Source organism: Bombus flavifrons, chromosome 3 (genome assembly GCF_040668555.2).
Source record: "Bombus flavifrons isolate JBK064 chromosome 3, iyBomFlav1_principal, whole genome shotgun sequence".
Taxonomy (NCBI): domain Eukaryota; kingdom Metazoa; phylum Arthropoda; class Insecta; order Hymenoptera; family Apidae; genus Bombus; species Bombus flavifrons.
The window spans coordinates 18,772,582-18,790,512 of record NC_138444.1 but is presented as its reverse complement, the minus strand read 5'-3'; the positions used below and the strand labels follow the sequence as shown (position 1 = coordinate 18,790,512).

The window sequence follows — 17,931 nt, the reverse complement described above, 5'->3', positions numbered from 1 at the left end:
TATCGCGACGATTTCAGCCGATTTTTTATTGGCAATGCAATTGAGCTGTTCCCGTTAGAAAGGGGTTCGTTCGAACAGAGACACCGTTAAAAGGAGCCGTGTCTTTTTTTCTTCGGCATCGAGGATGCTTCGACTTAAAGTGGTTACGTACGCACAGCCTATAAATATTCTTTAGCTGGACGTTGGGTTCTCGCGTTACAGCAGGACCACTGATTGAGCTAGCGGCGCTAGATTGGTTAAAACTTTAAATACCGGTATGCACGGTCGCCCTTCTATCCGCCAACTATCGACTTTGACGTTTGCTGTCATAAGGAACTTTTTTAAAGAACGATCGGATATCTTCGTTGTTGTTACATTCTGTAAAGTTTAAATCTCGATCATTTTCGTATACATTTACGTACGTATGGTGTATCATTTCCGAATAAGGAAAGTTTGCCGCATGAGTCATACGAATTCTACGTACACGTTTAGCGATTACATAATATTCATCGAACATCGGATTTGCAAGAGAAATTACAACGCAACCGGATGGTAATTAACCAAAAAGTACGAACGATTCAAATTGTAAATACCTTTGCCGATATATTTTCCCCCGAATTGCCGATAAATCTGGAATCGCGAATGTCTAAGGATTTCGTCACTCGAACGGATTATCGCATAAAGCAGCTATGGGTTTTGATATTTGGACGTAAACAGGCGTGCTTACATTTACATCTGGTTAGTTTGACTTCCAGCGGTAAAGGCTGATTTCATGCCGATTTTGCAGATAAAAGAACAGTCACGTTCCTTCGTCTCTGACCATTTTAGTTCATCGCTGCGAATTACCATCCGAACGTCCGTCTAGACAGGCAGGCTCGTCTCTGTCTGTCCGTCCCTCTCTCTCGCTCGCTCGCTCGCTCGCTCGCTCGCTCTGTATAGTCTTTAATCTGAGCGTGCGCCTCTCCTTTTCCAAAGGATTTTGTTAAAAGATCCGTTGAACAAGGGCCATTGGCAATTTTAATATCTGCCAGGATATCGATCAGAGTCGAGTCACGTTATTTTATCCATATTTATTCCTTAATTCTTTTTATCCTTCGTATCTATCTCTTTGTCGTACTTTTGAAGTTTAATTCGAGTTTAGCCGTAATTGAAAGATTTAATTCGTACTTTGGTGGAAAGTTGACATATATGAATTTCGCGATACGATCCTTTCGTCGACTATAAAAGACATTTCTCGCATGACCGAATAATTCGAGTCACGACCGAGAAGAGTGATTTTTTTACGTCCGTTTATCGAATAAATAATTCTTAATTCAGTAAAACGCGTGTTTTTCGTTTTTGCCAAAAATGTCACCTTCTGAAGACGATTCTTCGTGGGTCTTTCTTTCAAGTACAATTGTTTTACTGTCGCTTTTTTCTATAGTTCGCGTTCGTAGCAAGTTGTGGGTTATGCTAGAAGATTCGCTCGATGTACAGCGATCATCCGCGTGTATCCGTTAAAAGCTCGTTTCGTTTATGCGATATCCAGGATAAAAACACGATCGTTCGTTTCGTCTTATTCAACGAACGACTTTTGGCTGGTAATTCCATTTCGATAAAATTTATTGCCACGTTTCAGCACTAAACTCGACTGTCTGTAAACGCGGCAACGTTTTAGAGGAGAGGGAACCGTTGTTCGGTAAATTTGCTAATAGATGAATCGCGTCACCGAATATCAATTTCGGAGACAAGAAATTAGCGGAGATCGCTATTTTTAGGTCAAGGATCTGCCATTCGATTCGTTCATGCTCCACTTTTATTCGATTTTTATCCAACGCTGTTCTCCTCTTTGCTGCCCGTTTTCTATCGCCTAATCTCCTTTTAAATATCTTTCTTATTTTTACGTTTTATAATTCTTTTTGCTCGTAGAAGAAGCGTTTCTTTCGCTGGTTTCAAACTTCGCTAATTGTCAAACTTTTTAATAGGACTTTACTTCGACAAATTTTACAGTCCATTTCCAGTTTCCTGAAAAATCTCGAAAGATCGCATATGGTAATTTTCTTGCAAGGAAAAGAAACGAAAGATAAAAGTTTGAAATAAGTTGACGCAGATACGAGAAGAAGATAGAATGCAAAATACGGGAAGATTTAACCTGTCGAATGCGTCAACCTTGTTACGCAAGAGCAGACTTCCTGTCCCTGTCTACAGAGATTTATCGCACGAAGTAGGCCACTCGATAAAGGCCAACGACGAACGATCAAAAATATATACTAAAAACTGCGAACTACGTTGACAACGTATCTAAAACCTTGCATCTTTGCAACCTGGCTCGATATCGCATTTTTAAGTTATTCGTTCGTCGTAATATCTTTACGTAGTATCAAACTCTCTATAGATAGCGGAATACAGAGATCTTGCGCGAACGAGTTCTGGAACGTATTCGAGTATTTTAGAAAACAAAAGGAGAGACCATTTTCACCGGTTGATAGTCGGACAGTAAGTGTAAGAAAACCTTGTTCGGTAGAGAACGTGTAGTCGCGTTGCAAGACACGTTTTAGCGTGTTATTCGACGAAGGCAGCGTTGCGAGCGTGCACCGAGTGCAAGGTATATCGCCGGTGCTTTCTTGCTTCTTGTTCTCATGATACGTACACGCCGTCTTTAAGCCCGGAATAGATTTAGGAAGCGTCGAGCTATGCGACGAAGCTTTGCCAAGTCTCTTGGTACATGAATGAGTTAGTTGCATGTGCGTACACGTGCTGCGCTAATTTATAGCATCGCGACGAATGGAACGGCGGCCCTCCGAGCACGAAAATCGCAGATCCTACAGGATCGTCGTAGCGAAACGTTTTGGTCGTTCGTGAACTGCGATTTTAGTAAACGGCTCTACCTTTTAGCTCTCTACCTTTCAACCTCGTCTTTGTCCTTTCCATGCTTTTACGTCCGTGCAGTCGCGTTTTTTCATACACACAATTTCTTATTTCGCTCTCCTAGCGAAACTCTTCTTACGACTAAACGAAATTTTCCTCTCGTTAAAACGAGAGCGAGACTTGCAAACTCGAAGACCGTCCTTGCGGCATCGTTTGCTCTATTTCTTTGAACATTTTCGTTTTACTTAACGGATTTTTCGTGCAACGTTGCGACCCGTACGATCGAACGGATACGCGTATAAATAATTTTATGGACAGGAAAAATCGAGTCGCATCCGAAGATCGAAAACGAGGATGGAAGACGTAGCGATCGATGACTCGTTGGTGCAAGTCGAAAGAGTTGATCCTGGTACGGGTATCTGTACGTATCGAAGCCATCGCCACTCCAGAGAAGCATTCGCTAATCTTAGGCGAGAACATAGTCATTCAGGTTCGAGTATAGAATAGAATGAGCAAGGGGAGCGTCGTCTGCACCGTAGAACGCGAGGAATTGCTGTGCCTCGGTGAATGCTATCCAGAATGAAAGTTTCGAGATCGGGCAACCGCTTGGAAATTACCCCTGTAAAATCCTCCTTTTGTATAGTTCCTTTCCTGAAAAACTATTTACCTGAGAGTGTCTCGTTGGCGAGCCGCTCGAATACCTTCACCTGTACCATATTTCTCTGAGAAATCTCACGTTCCTCTGGCGCTGTAGATTTAGAATATCGTTTGAAAATGACCTATCTATCATCACCTTCGTAGGATATGAAAAGAACGATTACTTGCGAGTTTCCGAAGTTTTAAGAATCGTTAACCAGCACTTATCGAATAGATGTGACGATAAAAGTAATAAATAAATTATATTATGATATAAATAACTATGAGATTTTGATTAAACTGTATCGAAGATCTCTTTTGGACGGAAGAAAGAGCATAGCGAAGTAGAAAGTTTTATAATGGTCAATCTTCAGAAAAGATTGATTTGATTTATTTTTCAGAGGAGGAGCCGCTAGAAAATAATAGAACGAACGGGAATCACTCGACAGGTTCCCGAGGGAGTCCCGTGATCTCAAGCGCGCGAGTAACGCCACCCTCGGCTAACGCAAACACGGCGCATCTGGCCGCCGTACACTCTACGTCGCACCTCCATCTCCATCATCATCAACAGCAGCAGCACCAGCACCAGCAGCAGCATCAACAGCAGCACCAACAGCAGCACCAACAGCAACACCACCACCACCAGCAGCAGCAGCAGCAACAGCAGCCGCAGCAGCAACCGCAGCAACAGTCGCAGCAGCAACAGCAGCCGCAACAGCAACAGCAGCATCACCATCACCATCATCACCATCATCACAACAATCACAACAGCCCGCATAATCCTTACGTGGAAAATCATAATACGAATCACTCGCAGCAGACCGCGGGCAATCTCGTCGTCGACGTTGAACCCAGCCACGACAATAAGAAGCATCGAAACGGGTAAGATTGATGCAACTATTTCTATTTTATTTGTAATTCGTTCGATGTATGTCGGTTAATTTCGTTCGTGCGATAGATAAAAATAAGTTAGCTAAGATAAGCTTAATTCGTATACATTATATGTTTAATTTAAGTTTTAACCCTCGTCCGTCCCTTATAACGAACATATAAATTACGAACACGAGACAAATATCTCTCTTTATTGCTTTACTTTTTCCTCTTACTTTTATCTCGTTTATCGCAACGCGTGTCAAATTGGCATAAGCGACGGTCGACGGATGCTGGTTAAAGTGTTAAGTTCGTATAATTTGGGATAATGTGCATAACCGTCCTTGTGTATATCTTGTGTATATTTTGTGTATATCTGTGTTAAGTTTAGTTACTGTACTTTTAGTTACTATAAAGTAGATCTAATATAGTTTATGTCGACATACGATTAACATTAACGTCAACGTATGCGAAGATATGCTTTCTAATTTTTGTAAGGGTGGTAGGAGAACTTTGAGTCAGCTTTCTTTATTATCGCGGCACATTGAGTTACAATCTCAAAATTGGATAAAAAGGAAAAGCAAGAGAACTAAATAATAATGGGAATGCATAATGTTGGAATGAAACGAATTTGGGATTATTCGCCGATGTAGTGAATAGAATCACCGAACATCTGGTACGAAAGTGCTTTGTAATAACTTTAAGAATAACCAAGTTACCGTTGCAACTGTGACTGATTTTATACGGAAAAACTTCTTAAAATCTAATTATAATTGTCCTTAGAATAGTTCGTTTTACGGAGAACGAGAGTTGATCCGAGTTAAACAACTTAGAAACCGAATTAACTTCTCGTACTTGTTTGTTACATCGAAGGTTAAACGTGTTGCAGATTTGCATCGAGTAATTTATACCATTAACGCATAATTAGGTGTTGCATATACAGCGAGGGACAAAGGTATTCGTACACCTATTAAAGCAGAATAACTTTTTAAAGCTTGGATCGAACGACGAGCGTCTATACTCCCTGAAAAGTTACAAGGATCAGATTTCTACGCGACGCGTATCATTTTTTTTTGGAAAAATTCCAATTTGGAGCTTACTTTTTACAACTTTTTTTATCCAAGCCTATAATAAAAATTTAAGCAACACGATTATCGAACATTTATACGTCGGTTATACAATTACGTTGAAAATTTCATGGAAATCGGTTAACGTTGCAACGAGTTACAAACGGCTAAAAATGCCCGACTCCTGTTTCCACGTCGACCGAGTTCGCTAAAATTTTCACTGTATATATCGTACAACTAACGCAAATCTTCAAAACGTGCTGCTGAAATTTTCGTTACAAGCCCAGATAAAAATGTCGTAAAAGGCAATTTTTTCAAAACATTTTTAACGCGTTATCTAGTAAACTAATCCTTTGTCAGTTTCTCGGAGAAACTCGGAGAAAGTCGTTTGGTCAAATTTTAAACAAATTATTCTGTTTTAAAGGTGGTACGCGAGGTACGCTTTTATTCCTCGTTGCGCATATTACATTCTTTTTTTTTTTATAAACGATTAACACGTTCTATGCTAAGGAAAAATATCATTTTGGCCGTATCTTTAGTATCTTACACGCGTGTCATTGAAAACGTTACGTTGAAAGATTTAATTAGAGGAAGATAAATGATTTTCTCCGTTTCAACGCTACATCGAACAATTTTTTTATTCGCCTACCGAAAGTTTCGGCTGTACCAATCGTTAGAACGTGTTAATACTTTATCAAATGTTACATCGATAAAATTCCATAGTATATAACCCGTAATTAACATTGGATCAAACCAAACGTTACTTTCTTACAACGAAATACAACACATCTACACCCCTAATTCTCAAGAAGTTCATTTCTATCTCCCTGTTCGTCATCTTTCCTCTAAAAATTTCTTTTCGAACTTTTCCCCCTCCCTTTCCCTTTCTGCTCCATCCCGCATTTGCTCTCTCTCTTTCGCTCTCTCTCTCTCTCTCTCTCTCTCTCTCTCTCTCTCTCTCAGCAGCATCAGCAGCGGTAGTATTTTGTTCCTTGTCGCGAATTCTCGTTCGATATATTTTTCGACGGTTGCTCGGTCCACGGAGCCGCCAATTTCGCTTGCTTCTCGCCGTTTTTCCGTGTTCTTTCAGGCTGCCAATATGCCAGCCTGTTGCTTCGCGCGCTCTCCCTCTCCGCCTTGTCCGTTCTCTCTTTTCTCGATGCACAGGCAGGAGCGTCGAGGCAACAGAGTCTTCGCTACCCATTCACGCGGTGCACGTGTCCAGGGTGAATGGCACGTGCACGGTGCGTCACTTACCACGTCGTGAGACCGGGGACCGGGACGCGTACTAACGCGCCGCTGCCATTATCGCGTACCACCACATGCGTGTTGCACGCTCGTGCCTCCTCCCGCTACAGATTATCGTAATTTGTCTGCCACCTTCTGATTAAAAACGCGATTTCGATGTCTGTGTACCTCGCTTCAGAGGTGCGCGAGGATTGTTGCTTTATCTGATCGATTACACAGATTATCGACCGTTTACGCTCGCTTTATTGTCATAGTTTTCTCTTCTTATTTTGCATTTCTGTGTTTTCCGTTATCGGATAGCGTTCCTTACCTGGATCTCCTAGATCAATGCAAAGTACTCTTTTATCTCGCGATTTTCTCCAATCGTATATTTCATTTTAATTTTCTAGATGTAAAGAGTGCATGCGAACCTGATTAACAAAATATTGCCAGTAAGCTAGTCGCGTTGTTGCGATCGTGTAAGAAAATGATGCAAGAATGGTATTATCGTTTGGGGGAGGGGGGGCGGCGGATTTTCGCGTCAACACGTCGCGCGAATCGATTCGAAAATGCCTGACAAGTTGGAAGCAGCGTAATGTAATTTGTAGAGGGACGTAAATTGCACGACCTACGTTTTACTGACGACTCGATGCTTTTTATTTAAGGGCCTGTGAAATCGCTTCAATAGAACTTCGATAGATTTCATAGTTCGTCGGAACTAATTTATCAACGGTTTATCGGTTCCACGTAGATGTAAATATAAATGGAAAATATCGCGTGTCTACATATATCCGTTTCTCTATTCTAGACCGTGTGTAATCCGTTCTGGCACCAGAGAAGTGCATAACAAATTGGAGAAAAATCGAAGGGCGCACCTGAAAGAGTGCTTCGAATTATTGAAGAGGCAACTCCCGTCGCAGGAAGAGAAAAAGTCGTCGAACCTTTCGATTCTTCACGCTGCGATCAGGCATATACAGGTATGTAAATTGATATGTGTAACGTGTTTTACGATTCATACTCTTTTTCCGTCCTAATTTATAGATAAGTTTAGTACAATTACTATAACTATTCCTTACTGTAACGTTACATGCTGTTTACTTTACATAATAGCGAAATCCTGTCTCTCGCGGAGAGTATGCTTGCACGCGAAACGCTTTGGTATCGTAAAAGCTGTTAATTATGCTCCCTATTATACCGCGATGGTTTCCAGTGTCGCAAGTTAGCTGTGTGACCTAGAGCGAAATGTGTGGTCGTGGCACCTGAATATAAAGGCCACGTAATTGTTCCGTTCGATTCGCACGGTCAATGTATCACGAGTCAGTTTCGATTTACGAATTTTTCGAAAAAACAAAAAAAAGAGAAAAAGCGAAAGACAGAAATAATCGCCGGCTTGTAAGGGTGGGGGGATTGTAACTGCGGTTACTTCGCCACGCAATAATCTTCGGTACGTAAGACTCGACCCGATTAATCTTCCATTCTATTAATCGCTTTCGTTAATATATTGCGTCTCGCAAACTATGTATCAGCGAGTGATGTAACATACCATGATTGTAAATACCAATTAGCCGATAGTAGATAATAATGGCATATGGTATCGGGCCGGAAATAAATCATTTTATTGTATCGATAAGGGTATCGGTAGAGACCGATTGAGCCTATTTCATATTCAGAAGGAAATTTTGACTTCCCCTTGATACTCGAGTTCGATCCTATCTGATTCTTTTTTCTCGCAATTTCGGAATTGCGAAACCGGGCATTAACTTTTCGCGCGACGGCCAGAGAATCGGCCCGATGCGCGTCCCCGCGAAGGTCGACCATACGTACCACCTCCTTTCCCTTCTTTCGTGATTCAACTCGAATCCTATACTATCAGCCGTTTGGCCTCTTTCTCACGCGCTTGTGCGGCTTATTCTCCGTGTCTCTTTCTCCGTAGCCTTTCGGTCTGCGCATGTCTCTCTTTCTACCTATTTACTATACGATCCGTTTGTTTCTTTCCAATATGCGGACGGCATACGCGTCGTTTCCATCGTACGTGCAAACCCAGGGTATCGTATTTCTTTTCCTTCTTTTCTCGCTTCCTTCGTCTTCTCCTTTAACCAGATCGACTAATTTACTTACAATATATTATTCCGCCCTTACGTGAGAATTATTTTTCTCTTTTTACTCGCTTTTTACAGTACGGTCGTCTTTCCTCCTCGTCCGATAGTTTCACTCTCTCCGTTGCTCCGTCTGCCGCACGAGGTCGTTTCTAGAGACACGTTGTTCCCCCACCACCGTCTTCTTTCCTCGTATTTTCGTCTTTGTCTTTTCTGTCTCGCGATCCCCACTTCTTTCTAGTCTTGTCTCTTATCTCTCGCTCTCTGTCTGCTCCTGACCTCTCCTCTTTCTTTCCGCGTGTATCTTCTGTCTCGCGTTTCCTCTTCGACCGCGTTTCGTATCTGTAGTTTCTTTCTCTTTCCGTTTCTTCATCCTCCTCCTTCTCCGTTCGCCCGTCTTCGTCAAAACGGCATTGTCTGTGTACTCTTTCGTCTTCGTCGATCGTCGTCTTTCCCACTCTAGGTCATCCTTCGTCTTCCCCCACCATACGAGACGTTCGCTTTCTTCGTCTCCGGTTCACTCCGTGCAGTTCGCGCGTGTGCGTACACGATGCTTCTCCACGTACAAGGTGTACCTGTATTGGTTCCACGTGATTGCGCGGCCATCGGTGTCACGCAGCATGGCACGTACGGCGTACGCTGCTATCCGAACTTTTATCGTTCAGAGCGCCATTGTTGCCGACTTCTAAGTACGAAACGGATGCACCACTCCGACGTGTCGAAATTGCACGTTGGCTTACCGTAACGTCAGGTTTCTGCGTAATTACGTGGAATTACCCGTTCCATGTTTCGGTTGAGCCACCGATCAGCTACGTCTTCCGAACGATGTCATTGACGTATACCGTTATCGATTAAAAACATTTCGTTACATATTTATTAATAAACGTCGTCAATAGATATACGGAATCAACGAAACACAATCGTTACGTCTTTTGCCATTATGCGGGGAAACGTTAATAAAATATATGTATACATATATATATGTATCAAAGACTAGCTTCTTAAGAATAATTTTCGGTCTCAAGTACGATCATGCTCTATTGTCTCCTCCGGGGTCGAGGATTATCCAAAGTTCTGTGAGAAACGTAGCGACTCACAAATAAACCGCACGATTACCGACGCAATAATAACTTTGTGAATAGCTGCCAGATTTTCAAGATCGTTAAGTATTTAAGCTAGGGTATTATTTCGGAAAATGGTACGGTCGTCACAGGTACTAAGCATCGTTATTTCGTTTCAGTTCGAAATTCGAATGGCAAAACAAAACCTATGGATCCCGTGAAAAGGTTCCGTCAATAACCATCGACCAAAATACAACGTAATTATTAGACCTTAAATAGCGTAATAACGAAACGTTCCATCTTAACGGCTGACGTATTGGGACAATAAATATCATCGTATCGGGACAATGCTCGATCGAAATGTAGATATTTGAAAATAAAAAAGAAAAAAAAAAAGAAAAAGCAAGATATATACATCGGAGATACGAATGAAAGGAAACCGGTAATCCACTACCGGCGCGACGACACTTTAGACGGGTTTAACTTACTCCATTCTTGTTAGTTGGCGAAAAATCCGCCGGATTCGCGCGCACGCGAGTTCGATAAAGTATAATAAAGTACATGCGCGATCTTCGCGGCACGTACGACGTGGCAGATAGGGGAGATGTAGAAAGAAACGAAAACGCTATTTGCGTATATCCGAGAGCGCAGTATTGTGTGTGCGAATCCTGTTGAAGGCGGTTTACCCACGTGCTTGTAAACCGCGCGTGCGCCTATTCATGCAACGGCCTTCGTGCACCTTCCTCCGCACCTCCACTTCTGTCGTCTTTCTATCTCCTTTTAACTTACCTATCCTTCGATACGCGTGTCTGTCTATTTTTGTTGTGTTTCTCAGCCTTTTTCGCAACGTCTATTCCCCTCCTTCTGCTTTCTCCCCTCTCTTTATCTCTAGTGTTGCGTTCTATCTTTGTTGGTCGCCCCATCTTTCTTCATATTTACGTCCTGCTCCGTCTTCCTCTTCTTCTTCTTCTTCTTCTTCTTCCTCTTCTTTTTCTTCTTCTTCTCCTCCTCCTCCTCCTCCTCCTCCTCCTTGTTCTCCGACCAAGGCGATCCTCGTCTCCCACTTACTTTCTTTGATTATCACTGTGTATGTTGGCGACCCCGGCGTGTCTTTTCTTTCCGTCTGCGTTCCCTTCTGCGCGCGGCTGCGTTGTCGCTCTCCTCTTTCTCCTCCTTGACGATCTTACCACGTGTATTCTGTATCGTGCGCGCCGGTAGCGCTGCCACTTATTGTCACGTGCGTTCCTCCGCGAAACGTTCCTGCCGATACCGAATCGAATGCTTATCACGTTTTGACTGGAAGTCGTAACTACTCGAGATTTCTACTGTAACACGTCTAAGTTTTTACGTCTATATTGTTAGTCTTGCGTGTTTTCACGCTCGTTCCGTTTTACGTTGAATTCATAGTCTAACTTTAGAATTAATCTTAGACAGCATTGTTTCGCTTCAAAAATATTTACCAGTAAATATTTAATATATATAAATAATATATTAATAAACGATTTAACATCGGTTAATGGGCATTTCCATCTATTTTACATCGCGCTGAAACGATGGTTTGGACCAGTTACTCTGAGTAGAAGTTTAGCCTAGATTAAGTTCTATAACGGTATAAGGTTGCGTTTGCTGACACGAAGATTACAGGAAAGTTAAATACATATGGGCCAAGGCGCGAGATTGAATTTTGTAATTTGTACAGCAAATGATGCCGATTCTTCGTTGGAGATTCTTATCGTGGTTCAAAGTTGCCACATCGTGAATTTTCTCAGCACTTGTGGCGCGAAACGAGCGAGCAAGAACGCGTGCAAACTGAACTTGATCAGGTTCGAATTTGCACACGAAAAGAATTTCGTCCTTGCATATTTTCTTTCTCCTCGACTTCTCTCGAAACGCATGCATCTCGTTCGCTGGGTATCGGAGCTCGTTGTCACGTGCACGGTTCCTTCACGCATGTTCGTGCTGACGTCAAACACAAGGCTTATCGTATTTCGACGGAGAGTTGTCCTGAATCTGCAGGAGTATCGTGTGACGCTCGCGTTATGCTATTCTCGAAAACGAAGCCGGGATACGTATAATGGGCTTTCGTCCGCTTTTTATCGTGTGCGCGCAATTTTTCATAAAGGTCTACCGGAGTGTGCGAAGAGGATCGCAACAACTGCAATCGTTTCTGCGAAACTGTGAAACATGCAGGTTTGATAAACAAAGATAATTTCATGTACGAGAGATTGCGTAAATTTTAGAGTTTTGGGATCGCAGAAGTTTCGAGGGAGCAAATAAATATATATCGCGTTATCGGTCGAAATATATTTGCGCTTTCTCGTTGGCGAATAATCGGAATCTGTCTAGAACACGTGCTTATATAATCGCGAGAACGTGTTGTATTTTACATCGTTTCGATCGAAAGCTAATTAATTTTTCCGCTCGTTCTATAAAAAAATACGGAAACTTTTTTCTACCATCGATTGCCCTGTTTTTTAATTGCGGGGATATCGTTGCAGATGTTGAGAAGGAAAGAACGAGATTACGAACACGAAATGGAAAGGCTTGCTAGGGAAAAAATTGCTGCCCAACAAAGATTACTAGCTCTGAAGAAGGAACTCGCGGCTACTTGGGATCACATCGACTTTAATACTCTTTTACCGGAACAGAATGCGGCTGCCGATGTAACGGCCACGAGAAGTAGTAAGTCTTATAATCGAAATAGGACATTCATATACCTTTTAAACGTACTCGAAGAGAAACGACAACCATCGAAGCGAACTTTTTATAAAATATAAAATCGACGATAAGAGAAAAATGTAAGGTGGCAATTTCTGATTTAAGAATTTTTTTGATTAAAGTTTCAGAAAACATGGAGGTTGATGTGACGGGGCTCGCACGGGGTGGTACGAGGTACAGTAGTACCAGCAGCCTGAGCAGCGCAGCTACGGCTAGTTCACCGCAGGCGCTTCAAAGTACTAGCGCGACTTCTAGTATCCACAATCAGGTTGCCACTGCGGCAGTTGTCTGCCAAGCGCAGGGTATGAATCTTGCGCCAAGTTCCAGAGAAAGTCCACCTGCGAGTTCGAGTCCTGGAACGCCTGCACCTAGCATTCCTACTCCAGCACAGGTACGTTCCATAAGAGATTGAAGACAATATCGAACACAAAAGTTCTACCGTCGGTTGAATTGGCTCGGTCGGTTAAGTCCGCGGCTGCTAATCCGAACGTCCCTGGATCGAATCCCAGTTTCGACTAAAATCGTAAGTAACCGTTTTTATTCGCTTCAAAATGGTTAGATCGCGAATTATGTATCGTCGAAGCATACTGCAGTAAGCAAAAAAGCAAAAGAGCACAAAGCGCAGCAAAGCTTAAGCACCCCCTTGGACACAACGTTTGTGTACCCTTTAACGTTGTGTGTGGAACAACGGTGCAAGATTCAAATGCATTGCGAATGTGTTTAATATAACTGGTTTATATAGATATATAATATATGTATAAATTAGTTGCCGACCAATGCAACACAAAATTTATTTTTGTAGATTTAGAAAGGAATTAGAATATACATCGCAAAATTATATTACATACGAGAAAGTCGAAAGCTTGATCCAAAGTAATTTGTGAAATTTTCATCGTAGGAGAAAGTTAATACTTCACCAACGAGTATAGTGCAGCAGCCGCACCAGTTGCACTTGCCGATCAGCGCTCAGATATTGAACACCAGTCAAGGCTTGCCGACGATTGTACCGACCCTTCAGCACCTCGGTCCGAGCTTGAGGGTGATACCCGGTGACACGAGGCAACTTCTGGTCACTCACACCACTGGCAGCAACGAATCCAGGCCGCTCACGTTGGCCGTGCAAAACTCGCCGGATCAATCGAGGCCGCTTATTGCCGTGCAATCGAACACTGGAAGTGAGCCAAGGCCCGTAGCGCTGGTCGTTCACTCGTCCACGGCCAACGACAACAGGGTAACGTTTGTGCATTCTAATCTGTCCAACAACGACAGGCCGTTGGCCCTAGCCGTGCAGTCGTCCGCCAATGACGTCAGGCCAGTTACATTAGTGCATTCGGCAAACGAGGGGAGGCCGTTAGTTTTCGCTGCGCATTCTCCTGCACTGAATGTTACGAGTGAGTAACTCGAAACGATCCTGCCTACATAGCGTAATTACGAGTTCGCTGCTGTCGTTTATTTAAAAAATCTTCGCTTATTTTGAAAATATAAAAAAAATATTCGATCGAGTATTTGCGACGCATGTCGACACGCACGTTTATTCAGTGCTGTTCAAACTACACCACGATATCTAGAGAACTTTTCTTATTTTTCTTTCGTCTTTGGTAGTAATTAATACGACTGCGTGAATTTGTTGGCTTTCCTACTTTGAAATTTGATGAAACATCCTATCCACGAAGAACATCGATTTATTTTCTCGATCGTGTTGGATAATATCGTGCATTGTGTACGTTGCAGATGCTCAAACGAGGATACGAGCGGGTGACGCGCAGACCACGCATAAAATGGTCGGTGGTGTGACACTGGTAGGCGGAAATGGATCGGAGTTGACTAGACTTCCCGGTGGCGCTGAATTGAACATACTGCCTGCAAATGGTAATGCTTTACATTGGATATCTTTCATTCTTTTCCTTTTATATCTGTATCATAGTTTAAACACGCTGATCTTTTCTATATTTGCCACCAGAGGGCAAACTTACAGTTCCAATTTCTCGTTAGTTATCGCGTATCTATCGGTTTCTATAAAAGCAAGTTCCGACCTCTTTTCTTCACGTTTCTTGTATACAGCACTACATCCAAGACGAAATCGTATTGTTACGATCTTGTAATGAAAAACGGTGCTAGATGAAAAATGGCCATTTGCAGAGCGATTCGTGTTGTATTCGTGTACGGGGTTGCTTTGAAAATGGTGTACAAGTTTTTTTTTATATTTATTATATCATATTTTTATATTTATTTTTAAAGAATCGTCCCGTAAAAAAAGATTTTCGGCAACGGTGCATGCTCGTGAATAGTTACAAATAGTTACAAATAGTTACAAATAGGTAGAAAGGTATAACAGGTGAAAACGATCTTGAGCGCGAGGGATTCAAAGTATTCTCTTATTAGCGTTCGTTTTGACCGAAAGAAGACAACATATCTTACCGTGCAATTACCCCTATGGGTTGCAGGATTGACACTGAGCCATGCAGGAGTGTCGCTTCAAACCACAACAGGTAAACCAGGCTCGACAGTGATGCAAAACGCTCCGTCCACAGAGGGTATAGCTCATATCGTTGGCCCGCACACACCTCTCTCCGGCCTGACACCTATCGTCACGCCGATGACCGTTGTCTCGCAAGGAAATCAAGTGACTGCTCATATCCTAGCCCCCTCTAGCCTTGCGGGCAAAATGATCACGACCCCGATCCTCAAATCCGTGGCACAAATGCCGATCGTGAACGCCCAGTATATCAACACCACCACTCTGGTGAAGCCTGTAGTTGTCGTCAGTTCACCGTCAACATCCACACCACAATCGACGACGGCTTCCAGTACACAACCTTCCTCCACCACACACTCGACCGTCTGACAGAATCAAAAGAAAGTGAAACTAGTTTGAGAAATGGCTCCCGCTGGGTGTATGGAGGCGCGGGCTCGCAGAGATTACGACAGATTGGTGTTTAATCGACACGTGTCCACGTTCCGTTATCGTCTAACGCGTTTCGCGTGTATAGCAGCGACTACTATACACGATCGATTCGATGCTTCAACGAGAGATAAGGTCAAAATCGACGATCTGGTCAACGGAAGAAGAGACACAAGAGACGCGATAATTCTCTCCGTCGTGGTATTTCCAACAACGAGGGAGGATTTCTTATTTTGTAAAACTTCGCTCGTGTCCCTTCGTGCTTTGGATTTCGAATGTTTCTGCTCTTCCAAGGAGTGAGACGACCGAGAGATGCGAAGGTGTTAAAAATGCCGTTGCTCAACTTGCGCGATCGTGCATGGTACCTTGAATGCTTCAGAGAAGTACTTATCGGAGGCAAAACTCGCGGGAAATGGATCAGGGAAATGAACGCGACGAGGCCGCTTCGGACGAAGATGATCTCGTTCGCGTTTTCCGGAAGCGTAAGATGGAAGAAAGTAGTAGGCCGATGTACGCGATGGAATTTCTCAATGGGATCGTTTGACGTTTGCAAATTCAACATTTGCCTGTTCCATTTTTCGCACGATAAAATCCTGGAAAATAAAACGGTCGATGATCGTTGGTATTACGTTGTCTGTCGAGAGATCTCTTTTTCCAAATTATATACGCGATCGTATATAGGAACGTATCACGAACGAATTCCATTGAAAATCGTGAAATCGATTTGACTCGTGATACTGGAATGTTATTTGCACGATTTTTTTAAATATCTTGGCTGTAAAGTATAACAGAGCTACGTTTCTTTTTTGGTACCTTGTTGCAGTTGAAGAAGTTCGGCAAAGAAGAAACTAAACTGTGTGTTTACAGAGTGATGTTAAATTAATGAATTGTATATGTAAGGTTCGTTTAGATGTCTGAAATTGATCGAAATCTTGAAATCGGATGGATGATAAATATTCTTGCGTTTTTAAATTAATCCTTTACGTTAAATAGTGGCTGTGGAGAAACGATTATCCTTTATGCCTGTAATTTACTTTCGGGAACTTAGATGATAAATTGAACTTACGTCGCGTTGAATGCACGCCAAGGAAATACGCATACGTTTTTTTCTCTTCTTTTAGATGTCTATACATCTATCTATCTATCTATCTATCTATCTATCTATCTTTGTATCTATCTGTCTATCTATCTGTCTATCTATCTGTCCATCTATCTATCTATCTATCTATATATATATATCTTATATATCTATATATATCTCTTATATATATATATATATATATATATATATATATATATATATATATATATATATAGATAGATAGATAGATAGAGAGATAGATAGATAGATAGATGCATAGAATGTGCTCAAGTATTTATTCGTTTCTATTTATTTTACAAAGTGCAACACTGGGCATAAGCAAAACGCTTGCCTTGGCTTTGTAGTCCTGATATCTTTATCGGATTCGTTTCGAAAGGACGCTCAGCCGCGGCTTTTCTCGAAAGTCTGAAAAAAAAAAAGAAAAAAAAAGAGAAAGTGACAGGCAAAATATGTATGTGTACGTTTTTAACGATATGGTAGTTTCGTTTTTGAAGAAACGTGTACATACAGGTGTTCGGACCGCCGACGAAACGTTATATTTGCATAATATTTTGCTGCAATCGATCAGATAGATAATCGAATTAAGGGAGAAAGGTATCCGATTTGCGTTGCAAGAGGAACACAGAATTATCGTATACAACATACACGTGGTGGTTTATCGTACTATTTTAAATTGTTTTTTCTATGTGTAAGTAAAGGAAAAAGAATTTACGTTTCATCTTGCAATATTTTAAGTTTTTTGAGCTTTCATTCGATATACTCGATGCGAGACCGTTAACGGTTGTTTACTCGATATAAATAGAATATATGATGCGAAATAGCAGTACGCAACGTTTGTCCCTCATACACCACCAACATACTTTTGCTCGTATATTTCGATTTATCTTTACGCGATTACGATTATCGACGTAATCACGATGCTGTAATCCGTCGTTCGAGATCTCTTTGCCTACCTGTAGCTCGTCAAGTCTTATTGCAAAAGTACAAAGAACAAGCTCTCTCTAATAAGGATCGCGCATCTGTTAGATTTCCTCTTTTTCTTTTTACATATCTTTACCCGTACGTTTTTGTAACGCGATTAATCCCATCTTGCTGTTAACAAATTTCCAAACACGAAGATCGAATCGTTCGAGTGGAAAACGTTTTCCAAAAATCTTCGATTCCTACGTTACGATATCGTCTTCGACATCGTACATCGTCACGAGCAATTTCCTTAGGTTTCCGTATCGGGTAATACATACTCGAGGAGAAAGATCAAAATTCAATTAAGAACGATTTGGAATTAGCGAACGACGCGCAAAAGCAAAGCTAAGAGTTTGAAAGCGGTGTAGCGAAGAATTTTTATACGCGCGCGTGTGTGAGTGTACGTGTGACCGTTAACGGTCTCTTTCAGAATATCACCATTTGTACACTAGTATTATTCTTA

At 42.0% G+C, this 17,931-nt stretch overlaps 1 protein-coding gene across 9 annotated transcripts in view; it reads left to right on the top strand.

Annotated features, from left to right (window-relative positions):
• LOC138190174 (mediator of RNA polymerase II transcription subunit 15) overlaps nucleotides 1-16,661 on the top strand; it is a 31,284-nt gene extending 14,623 nt beyond the window's left edge. For 8 of the 9 annotated variants that reach the window (XM_069132772.1, XM_069132774.1, XM_069132773.1 and 5 more), the window contains 7 exons: nucleotides 3,864-4,344; nucleotides 7,435-7,603; nucleotides 12,282-12,465; nucleotides 12,624-12,892; nucleotides 13,400-13,892; nucleotides 14,233-14,370; nucleotides 14,946-16,660. In XM_069132772.1, the coding sequence (XP_068988873.1) occupies nucleotides 3,864-4,344; nucleotides 7,435-7,603; nucleotides 12,282-12,465; nucleotides 12,624-12,892; nucleotides 13,400-13,892; nucleotides 14,233-14,370; nucleotides 14,946-15,346 (2,135 nt within the window). In that variant the 3' untranslated portion in view covers nucleotides 15,347-16,660. Of the gene's footprint in view, nucleotides 1-3,863; nucleotides 4,345-7,434; nucleotides 7,604-12,281; nucleotides 12,466-12,623; nucleotides 12,893-13,399; nucleotides 13,893-14,232; nucleotides 14,371-14,945 lie in introns of all 9 variants that reach the window. The other variant, XM_069132769.1, reaches the window with a different exon arrangement.
• Nucleotides 16,662-17,931: the final 1,270 nt, after the last annotated feature.